The 11,638-nt window shown below is 40.8% G+C and overlaps 1 protein-coding gene across 1 annotated transcript in view; it reads right to left on the reverse strand.

Moving 5' to 3' along the window:
* The window catches only part of LOC107300355 (ankyrin repeat domain-containing protein 27-like), a gene marked incomplete at its 3' end in the record, with an annotated part of 32,633 nt that overhangs the window by 16,474 nt on the left and 4,521 nt on the right, over positions 1–11,638 (reverse strand). The window contains exon 2 of the mRNA XM_015829689.1: positions 1,203–1,322. Coding sequence (XP_015685175.1) covers positions 1,203–1,322 — 120 coding nt within the window. The remainder of the gene's footprint in view (positions 1–1,202; positions 1,323–11,638) is intronic.

Genomic DNA, 11,638 nt, shown 5'->3' on the forward strand with positions numbered 1-11,638 from the left:
CAAAAACCAAGATAAACTACTATCTATTTCAGTGGTTCTCAACCTTTTTAATGCCGTGACCCCAACCGGCCATAAGTCGAGGACTAAACCGGTCATAAGTCGAGGACTAAACCGGTCGTAAGTCGAGGACTAAACCGGTCGTAAGTCGAGGACTACCCAACCGGTCGTAAGTCGAGGACTTTCCCTGCCCGGGAGCGCCACGCATGCGTGGTTCCGCCCCCTGCGCCGGCCGAGGTGTAGCTGGCAAGCGGCAGAGACGGAGCAGGCCGACCACCAGCTGGCCCAGCCCAAGGGAGGTAAGGCACCCGCCGGAAAAAGGGAAAAAAATGGCGGACAAAAAAAAATGGCGGACAGCCTTGCTTGACGACCCCCGTAAGATGGTCGATCGACCCCAAATGGGGTCCCGACCCACAGGTTGAGAACCACTGATCTATTTCTTTCTGGGAAAACCAAAATAATCAGAGGATGCAGTTCAGAAAAAAGCTCCTATCTTGCAAACTGGCACCTTGAAGATTACATCCCATCATTGGGCAGACTGTGGCCTTCATAATGTTGCTTCACATCCGGGCTCCCAGCATCCTCCATCATCCTATTTGCCTAATCACTTGCCACCGCAGTATCTCATAATTCAGGGCTTTTTCAATATCCTCCTGTAATTTTCCTAGCTCTTAACATAGACTGCTTAATCTTTTTTTTTTTAAAACGCAAATAATCCTTAGCATTTTTTTTTCCTTTCTCACATGCAGTTCTCCGATGTAGGCTTTTAAAATGCAATTCTCCTTTTTTCCAAGTTCACTTTTTACATGTCACTCCTGTTGTTTACACGGAATGTATTCATTTTTAAATAGCATTTAAAGTATTTTTTAATATTTATCAGAGACAGTATACCTATTTTTATTGGAGAAAGTGAAATACAGATGGACTTGGAATTTGCTGGTAGTGTTGTATTCCAATTCATTTCCAGCAAAAATATTCCTTAATGAAGGAATTTTTTTTGGGTAATCCTACTTTTTTCTTCTCTTGCTTTATTTTGCAAATGTATATGGTTGCCCATCTCAACAAAATAACTCTGGGCAGCTAACCAAACATAAAGCAAAACCAAACATATAACAGTATTAAAACTAAACATCAAAAAAGACCAAGTAATAATTTTTCAAACAGCGTAAAGAAAAACACCGAGATTAGACTCTGTTGGCTNAAACTAGCTTCTCACATTTGTCACAGAAGCAGAGCGGATGGCACATGTTTTTCAAAGCATCCTTGTCGCTGTCTCCTTGGCTCAACAAGCGTTCTACTTCTTCTTGGTTGCCCGAAGCCACGTGCTGCAAAGAAGAATGTGAGAGAGACACATCTGGGCAGGTTCAAAACCCAAACAAAGAAGAAAGACACCACAGGAGGAGAAAGACCTTTGAGAATCATAAGAAGGACTCAAGGTCAGTTCTCACATCACAGCAATTGGTAGAAGAGCCGGTGTGTTTCCCTCACAAGTCACTGGTTTATTGTCTACCATCTCTCTAACAATTCCAGTTCTAGACTGCATGCCCACTGTGACATCTCTGTAACTGTTAAACGGTAAAAATGAATGGGTGTCTATTCAAGTCCTGCCAAGAATACTATGTCTTAATCTCGCTGAATAGGTATAAACAATTTTCTCCAATGGCTATATTACGTCCTATTGGAACTGTGGTTCCAATACACCTGGGGGGAAAAAACAGGTAGGAAAAGGCAGGTGTGAGATTACAAACTTAGCTGTCCAGGATACATTTCCAGAAGCTATTTTAAAAATGTAAGAATTACACCATTTAACAAGACAGAAGTGGAGTCCAAACAATACTGGTTATTTGGATATCGGAAGCTTTTAAGAAGAAACTGGACAGTCATTTGTCTGCAATGGTATAGTCTCCTGCTTGAGTAGGGGGCTGGACTAGAAGACCTCCAAAGTCCCTTCCAACTCTGTTATTCTGTTATTTGTGTTAAAAACATCTTTTACTATCGCAGAACGGGTTAACCAGACCCTTTCTTAAGATCGTATAAATTTATTTGAAAATGTGGATTGAAGTGTGGAGTCCTCTCTCCATTTACAAGCATTCTCAAAGAAGCGGATATATATATATTTTTTTAAAAAAATTAAATTTAAAAATCGTACATACAACTTCAACAGCAATAAAAAAAAAGGATAACATCAAACTGATTCAGCAGCTTCTCTGTGCCAGCAAAGCCATAACCTGCTCCAAACAAACTCTCAACGCATTAAAGTTTAAATATTTAACTGAAGAAGGAATTTTAGGAATGTGCCCAAAGAGATCACTCCTAGGAAAGCTTTCCTCCTGGCATCATCTCTCCAGTGATAGATGATTAAGTGGAAGGAGAAATCACCGCAGGCACTGCTTAGAAAATAAATACAATTCAAGCCATATTCCACCAATGCCGATGCTACTCTGATTAAAGCGTCCATAATTATAATTTAAAAAGCCAATAAAAATGGCACAGGAAAGATAAGCGCTGTTCTTTTATCAATTCCAAAACACCCAATTTCAGTCTACAGATAGCAGTGGAGACAGTCCTCCAACGGGTTGCAAGGGAAAGCATAATATTTTGCTAATTCTTGCTGCGCTAATCCAACAGCTATGCAATCCAAACCTTAAACAAGCAGTCTATCGGGGTGGTAGACAGTTGAGAGAGAAGATTCATTCTTTGTCTTAAGAACAGCTTTTCACTAAATCCTTCAGATGCCTACACAAAAGGAAAAGGGAGAGAGGGAAGCTATTAGCAAGGAGAAACATTTAACAGAAAACAGGTATTTGTAACCCTCTTTTTTCCCCACTGGTTTAGTAGACGTCAGATCCATTTAAACGGGTGAATTCCATTTTAAAGCCCAACTCTCAAAATTGGACACTACCGATTTTTCTAGCAGCGAAGGGTGGATTTTCAGTTTCAATTTAACCAATGAATAGAATGAATTCCAACTTTCAAAACAAAACCTTACATATAGGTAGAATCCTAAAAAAAAAAAAAGTGAGCATTAAGAAAAATAAAATCACCCACCAAAGAGAAAACCACAATGCCTGGAGGCCGTACGGGTCTGGATGGGGAGGAACAGACTCAGGCTCACCCCTTCCAAGACCGAGTGGCTGTGGTTGCCGGCGCCTCGGCATAGTCAGCTGACGCCATCGCTGACTATTGGGGGCGAAACTTTGGCCCCCTCAGAGAGGGCGCGCAACTTGGGAGTCCTCCTGGATCCACGGCTGACATTGGATGATCAGTTGTCGGCCGTGACCAGGGGGGCGTTTTATCAGGTTCGCCTGATCTACNCAAGCGGGCCTGGCCTAGAGAGGATTTTAAATCGGGTTTATTTTAAGGAAATTTTAAACAGGAAATCACAACGTTAAATATTTGGCTTTTAATTGGTTTTATTCGGTGGGGATTGTGGGTATGTTTTTGTTTTTAAATAGGTTGTGAGCCGCCCTGAGTCCCGTCGGGAGAAGGGCGGGATATAAATCAAAATAATAAAATAAATAAATAAATAAATAAATGTCATCCAAGAAAACTTAATGTACTTTTACCAACTATGTTACTGATTAGATGTATATCCTGCCTCTTTTAGAGGAGCTCAAAGTGGCATCCATAAGGGGTCCTTTTTATCTTACAATGCAACTCGGCAAGGTGTGTGTGATAGCCTAAGGATGACAAGTATTCTTCTGCAGTAGATTGCTGTAAATCAGGGCCTCCTGCTTGTTGTCCAACTCCTTAACCATTACCCCGCATTGTCTCCGGTTTTATAATATTAAACGTTTGAGCATAATCTGCACATGGCAGAGCATCACTTAAGAGCCAGTCTGATGAAACACAGTTCTCCTTGCATGAAGACGGCCCTATTTCTAATTTTGTATCAGTATGGATTTATTTGTGGCCAAAGATCAGAGTTGCATCGACATTAACCATTCTCAGACAGGAATTATAATTAAATTTTCTTATTTAACAGTCTTCTTGCAATAAAGTTTTTAATCAGCTGCATTCACACTATTTTTTACAGAATGCAAACATTGATACAGGTAATCCTTGACTTACAAGGAGCCGTGGTGGCGCAGTGGTTAGAAAGCAGTATTGCAGGCTAATCCTGCCGGCTGCCAGTAGTTCAATCCTGACCGGTTCAAGGTTGACAGCCATCCATCCTTCCAAGGTTGGTAAAATGAGGACCCAGATTGTTGGGGGCAATGTGCGGACTCTCTAAACCACTTAGAGAGGGCTCTAAAGCACTAAGAAGCAATATATAAGTCTAAGTGCTAGTGCTATGGCTACAACCACAATTGGAACCAGAATTTCTGTGGCTAACCAGGGTGGTTAAAATAAGTCGCAGCCAATTTTGCACCCACTTTTTTTTTTTTTTTGCCGTAGTTGCTAAGCAAATCATTGCAGTTGTTAATTTAGCTTCCTCCATTGACTCTGCACATTGGAAGCTCTCTGGGAAGGTTGCAAAAGGCCTTAAATTTTTATCATATGATGATAGGGATGCTGTGATAGTTGTGTGAGGACCGGTTATAAATCATTTTTTTTAATGCCGTTCTAACTTTCTTACTAAATTACTACTGCTAATAGATTTTTAATGCCCTTGTCTACTGCTGCTTATTTTATTATAAAGGTGATTTTCGGCTGAGTAATTATCTCCCAGGAAGGTAAAATGTAGAGGGCCAACTGTGAAGTGACATGTTGAACAGGTAACAGAAAGAGAACTGTTAACAATAATTAGAGAGTGGAAGTCTCTAGAGAGAAGATACATCACGCAAAGCTGGGATACCTTTGAGTTCTAGATTGGTACTTCACGTGTGAACTTATTGTGGTTTGCAAACCATCATTTGTAGTTACCATAAAATATGAACTTGACCACTGTGATTCAAGGCTCAACACGTTTTATAATCGGCCATGCTCTGATGACAGCGTTCATATATATTCTAAGCTAATATGCTTGTCTATAAGGCAGGCTTGATTTGATCTGCATTAAGCTAAACACAGATAAAATTATTGTGCTCCACACATGAGGTCAACTAACCAGTATTGCTATAGATCAGGGGTGTCAAACTGCCGGCCCACAGGCCAGGTGCATCATACAGAGGCCAAGCCCACCCCAGCTCCAGCAATGCAAAAAAAGTCACAACACGTCACGTGACATGGCGAGTTTGACACCCATGCTACAGATGGTGATCTCATCTGCTGAAGACTTCCCACCCCACGTTTCACATTGGAACAGGCAACCTGGTGCCCTCTGGGTATTTCAGGTAGCCATTCCAGAAATCCTTGGGTAGAAGGATCAACAAAACACAGGAGTCAAGGATGAGAAACCTGGTCCTTTTAGGTGTGTCGTTAACTCTCAACAGATCTTGACAGCACAGCCCAGGCAGAGCAGAAGTCCCAACATCTTTGGTGAATGCTTAGCTGGAGAAGGCAGTTTTTACATTTTATAACCCAGGAGATTATATTCCTATCCTTTTTTCCCGTCTCAAATTTCAGAAAGTATTGCAGCCTGTATCAAGACTGATTGCAGGCCAGTTGGTAACGAAGCAACATTAGCAAGTCAGCTTAGATCAATTCTAGTTGATAAATAATATTACTTATTCCCTTTTCTTATACCACCCCACCCCAATCCAGTTCAGATTGAGATATATACTTTGCTAAATCATTTTGGCTTAATCTGACTCTTCACAAGATAGCAGCTTATTTTCAAGCAGTAAAGAGGAAGAGTCAGCACCCCAAGCTCCCAACTTACATCTTATCAAACAGTTTCCTTATTTCCTAAGCCATATAGCAAATAGGTTGAGTAAGCTGCAGTTCAGTTTCCCTGACTAAATCCATCATGTAAGCACGGCATTGGGGATTTAAATGCAGGTTAAGCCAAAGAGGTTGAAGCATGAAACTCATGGAATTGATACACTGCAAATCCAAAAGAAACATACATACAACCATTCCTGATCTGTCCTCCATGTTCTAACATCTGAAATAAGAAGTATTAAAAACTGAGGGGTAGACAGCTGCATTTAAGCAAAAGTACCAAGAAAAAAATTTAAACAAGTACCAGGAAGCAGGGCATCTTTTACTGACTCATTTTACTTTTTTTTAAAAAAACGGCACGCGATTCTCCAATTTGTCAATGTATTTTATTTTACAGAAGGCAGCAAACAACTTCATCATCTCAACACATTTTTTGCCTTCAACTTCTTCAGACGTTAGCAGAGTAACAAGTTATGAACAATCATCAAACTAGCGGCAGGCAAACTATTAAAAAAAGTGCAACCATTTAATTCTATTCCACACACCATCTTCCTTTTTTTCTTTTTCTTTTTTTTAATTTAACATGGCTTCGAGATTTAACAAGCAACAGTTGTGGACCAACTTCTGCCATTTTAGAAAGGAAAAGACAAGTGGCCCAAGATTGCTTGAGAAGATAACCCATCAAGAAACGAAGTGAAAGCCTAGCCCAAGTGATTTAAAGTGCAGAAGAGGAATGAAATGTTTTCCAGAAAAGAGCCCCCAAGGCCTTCAAACATCAAGTGATCCAAACCAAGCCATTAACCTTCCCCCCGCCACCCAAGTTCCATTCTTTGCAGATGTCTCACAGGTGCAGCTTTGATTCAGGAACCACGTCCACCTCGTCCAGCTTCGATTCAGATCAGGAGAACCTAAGGTTTTGGAAGTTTCTCTTGTCAACAACTTTGTAGCAACTCTATTTAGTCTAAAGCAGAAATAAGGTACCTGTGGCTCTCCAAAAATTGACCAACTACAGCTTCCAACCTATGTATTTTGGACCATGGAAGAGGGTCTTAAAAGACCTTTTGCTTCATGTCATGGAAAATTCAACACTAGCTAAACTCCAGAATGCTACATTATCTAGCATTCTGCATCCAGGGTGATTAGGTAAAACAGGCATTCTAAATTAGAAAGGGCACCATGCTAACTGATTTGGGGGGGAAGGGGCGTCATACCAGTTCAGGGACAAGACATAAGCCATATTCTAACAGTGGCCAGGTCCACAGCCCACCTGTGGTGGACATTTCAGTGATACTGAAATGTGCCTTAAGCCTCCACATGATTTTAAGACATGTGTTTTATTCAATTACAGAAAAGGAAGAGGAGATCATGATTTTACGGCTGTAAGAATATTTCCAGTCACAAAAGGAATACTGGCCGGTGAATTAAAGCCCAATCAGGGGAAAACTATGGCCACCCAGAGTTGTTGATTGACACGGACAGCCATAGAAATTGAACAAACAAATAAATAAATAAAACTTCACTGTGCCTTCAACCGCTGTGAAAGAGGTCCTTGGCATTTTCAGGGTATAACTGTTGATGCTTTATCACTCTGCACCCAACTTTCAAGTTAAATGCAGAGAGCAACGGAAGCGGCTAGATTTTTATTAGATGGCATAAACTGAACGAAAAGGCAGGGCGGCCTACAGTAACAAAGCCATCTAGCAGTGCTTTGACGTTAAAAATTAATCATTACTATGGTTAAAAATCTGCCAGCTATTCCTATATTCGTTGCAGAAAAGACCTTAAGTTCCCTATCCACCAGCTTTTTAAAATTATCTCCAGAGGCCTTCAAAGCATTAGTGCTTTCTAAACTATCTCTACAATATCTGCTATGCTTTTAGTGACATGTGACAACACTTTGCACAAGCCAAACAATTTATTGCTGGCAGAAAATCCACTGTAATTTGGCTGTATGTTTTGACATATGAAGGTTGTTGGATTTAGCGCTTCACTCTCACTCACTCAGCCCGGAATGTAAAGCTGTTCAAATATATTCCACTTAATGCATCAGCATGGCTCTAAATGATCTGGCTGCTAAAGGTGACTGTTTTAAACTCTAAAAAAGGACTAAGGTAATCCTAAATCAATGGTACTTTGAAATAATCCATCTCTGAAAGGCCCTCCGTGAACTGTTGAGACAGGCTGATTTTTGGTGTCACCGGAGGAGACAGATTTATTAAATGCATGCCAGATTACCATCCCAGCACATCTCAAATTAAGTCTGATTCCATATATTCAATCAAAACCTATTCTGTCTTGGCCCCGTCTATAGGTAATCCTCGACTTACAGCCACTTGTTTAGTGTCAATTTGAAGTTAACAACGGCCTGGAAAAAAGTGACTTGTGACCGTTTTTCACACTTAGGACCGTCGCAAGAGCCCCATGGTCACGTGATCGAAATTTGGACACTTGGCAGCTGGCATATTTTGAAGAGAATCGCAGTGTCCCGGGGAAGGGTGTCCCGTGATCCTCTTTTGCAACCTTCTGACAAGCAAAGTCAATGGGGGATGCCGGATTCGCTTAACCACCGGGTTACTAACTCATCAACCGCAGCGACTCGCTTAACAAAAATGACAAGAAAGGTGATAAAGCGTAGCAAAGCTGACGTAACGAATAGCATCGAAAGATTTTTGAAAGGCTTATCGCTTTTGGGAAGGCCTTTGCTTTTCGTCCTTCTTCTACCTTCCCTTGACCAGCTGAGTCTAATGACGACATAACAGCAGCGCTTGCACAATTATTGCAAAGATACGACACCACTTTTACCTCTGTTTTTAAAATTGTAATATGGTAACTGTTTGGGGCTCACTTGTGATTGTTAAGTCGAGGACCACCTGTATTGGAATGCCGGGCAAAAATAATAAAAACAGGCTCCTGCCTCAGGACCTGATTTGTGTTAAGTACACAAAAGCCTACATCTACAAGTGAGATGAAGGGAACAGCAAAGCCACATTTACGCAAGGATATTTCCCCCAACGTAGAATTTCCAGTCTGGGTTTGTCCTTCATGCTCTTTGCAAGCACAAGATCAAAGACGGGGTTTATTTTACCTCAAGCCTTTATAGTTCGCCAGCCTAAGGCTTCAGTTACTAAAATGCTTGAGCGGCCTACACAGGATAATGACCCGCTTTGACAAATGAAATACATTTGAGAGCTAGCTCTCTGGGCTCCTTTGACAACATGGCTAGAATCCTGCAGACCTACAGAAAGGGGACACTGTTAGAGAGATTGTCAGGCTGGGATAGGATATACAGCATTACAGGGACTTACCGGTGTCCTGTCAGAAAGATTTCCTTGACGGATATATTCTATTGCAGCCTCAACTGAGGTCAAGCAATATCCCAGTTCATCCTTTGCTGAGCTGCAAAATCGGAAGTTTTTGATGTAGCTCAGGTTGGCCATCCTAGACAGGGAATAAAACCACATAAGCAGTTGTCAGGAAGCAAAAAAAACCAAAAAAAAACCCAATTTGCGCAACTGGGAGACCCTATTTCTATCCATTAAACAGACCTGGACATTTTCTGATTCTTGTTTTTTAATTCTGCTCAAGTCTTCAATTATGAACAAATATTTCAACTCGGATAAGTTCTGAGCTTACTCTTTGCAAGAAACCAGACAGTTCTTATTTCTGTTTCATAAGGTCCTCCTTGATTATCATGGTGATCCAGGAGAGATTAAAGGTAGGTTCACCAAGGGCACAAAGCCACGATATTCTTAAATCAATCCTACTGGCTGGACTTGCACATTTTGCTAAGCTATATTTACTAGCCCTAACAACTGAGTTTGTACAACATACGAGGTCAAAACCAAACCACACTATGGCTGTGTTCAAATTTGATAAGCCTTTCACCATTTTTTACTGAATAGTTGAGTTAACTCAATGGGCTCATCCAATGCTCTAACCCAGGGGTCCTCAAACTTGGCCACTTTAATTCCCCATGCTGGCTGGGGAATTCTGGGAGTTGAAGTCCACAAGTCTTAAAGTGGCCAAGTTTGAGGACCCCTGCTCTAACCTGTATATTACGGGTCTCAACCATAAGCAGCTGGATTTTCAGAACACTGTCACATACAAAAAAAGCAAACCACGCTATGGCTTAATGGAGTATGTGAACTCAATCAGAATGCAGGAATCCAAAATGGCAACCTTAAGTTTTATCTTATCTATCATCAAAATTTGGGATGTACTTCAATCTTTGAGACCAAACTTTTGCACCCAGATTAACCAGAATATGAAATGGTACAGTAACAGAGTTTGCCTAGCCAGGAAAAACCAAACCAGGATTCAAGCACTTACAACATTTCTGCATATTTTGATTATATAATCTATGCTGCAGTTAAAGAAAATATGCTCCAATTATGTTTAGCTATTGAGCTTTATTTTTGCCTAGTATCACCCTGCTATAAAACTCGCCACAATGCATTTAGTACCAAAACTCTGAAGAGGTACCGCAGAGTATTGTGTGGTGCACATGTACAAAAATGTGTGAGCTTTTAATCCTCGATTTTGACAGTCAAGACACAAAGAATTAAAAATCAGCTTTAAGTTATAACTGACATCCAAGAACCTGAGTATATTTCTAATGCACATAATCCATGTAATCCATGGAAATACAGCAGTTAAGCAGCAGATGTTTCATTTCTATCTGCACATCACGCCGAATAATAATCAAGGTCTCTTTCATAACATCCTATACACATTTCAAAAATCTGTGACCAAAAATGCATAATGTTTGAGCTGGAGGAATTGCTGATGCCCGAAAGCAGCAAAAAAAACGTATGTGTACTGTTGAGTATTCAGAAGATATTGGCATTTTTAGATGCTGCTGCTGTTAAAATATTATTATTGTTATCCTTGGGATGGATGACCTTAAGATCATCAGTGCTACATCATCATCATCATCACCATCATCTAGCACTGATGCTACCTAGTTTCAGTAATGAAATGTCTGCAAGAAAACAATCAAGCTTAGAGAGCATCAATGACCCCTCATTTCTGGACCATTTGAAGGATCTGAGTGGCTTTCAGAAGCCTCATGTGGAACATACTGCAATACTTGAGCTCTGAGGCTCAGTGAGAGTATGACTTTAGGTAGTGTGGTTATAATGTCCTGTTCAAGGAGGATTCTCTAATGATGTCGCACCAGAGCACTGATGGTGTTGCCTAGTTTGGGCAATGAAATGTCTGCAAGACAACAAGCACACTCAGAGCGCACCTCATTTCAACCCTGAGCTAGAAATATTCTCCTTTATAGGATTCTTTGAAACAGGGAAAGCAGGCTACATACCAATTAGGAATTTCTGTTTTCACGAGGAGATAGAGCAACACAGAAAGAAGATCATCAGCACACATGGTCTCCATGTTCACTGAAGGGCAAAGAGAGGAGAAAAAAAATGCAGCCTATTTAGAAAGAATGTCTCAATCGTTCTATTTAGGCATTTTAGAAATACGCTAGGAGGTTTCCTAAGACTATAGATCGACAATGCCAAATCTAAGTAAAACGATAAATTGATGACCAATCTAATAACACTTTGTAGCAGTTTTGAAATGGCTTGATTCAAGAGCTTTGTTCTCCCGTGAAGCTACTGCACTGTACTTTACTCCCTGTAAAATACTGTTTCTCGGCCGTAGCGATTGGAAAACGTGCAGGCTTCAACTCCCAGAATTCCCCAGCCATCTATTCAAACCTCCACCATCAGACCAAGGATTAAGAGGACTTGAGCGCAAAGTCCAGGGGTTCAACCACTACTAGTGAATTATAATTTTCATTCCAACTCTCGCATTGCATGTCTCCCTATAGTGAACAGTGACTTCCATGCATAGGTTGTGTTTGGTCCTCCGT

Source organism: Protobothrops mucrosquamatus, unplaced genomic scaffold (genome assembly GCF_001527695.2).
Source record: "Protobothrops mucrosquamatus isolate PMUCROS unplaced genomic scaffold, P.Mucros_1.0 scaffold6759, whole genome shotgun sequence".
Classification (NCBI taxonomy): Eukaryota; Metazoa; Chordata; class Lepidosauria; order Squamata; family Viperidae; genus Protobothrops; species Protobothrops mucrosquamatus.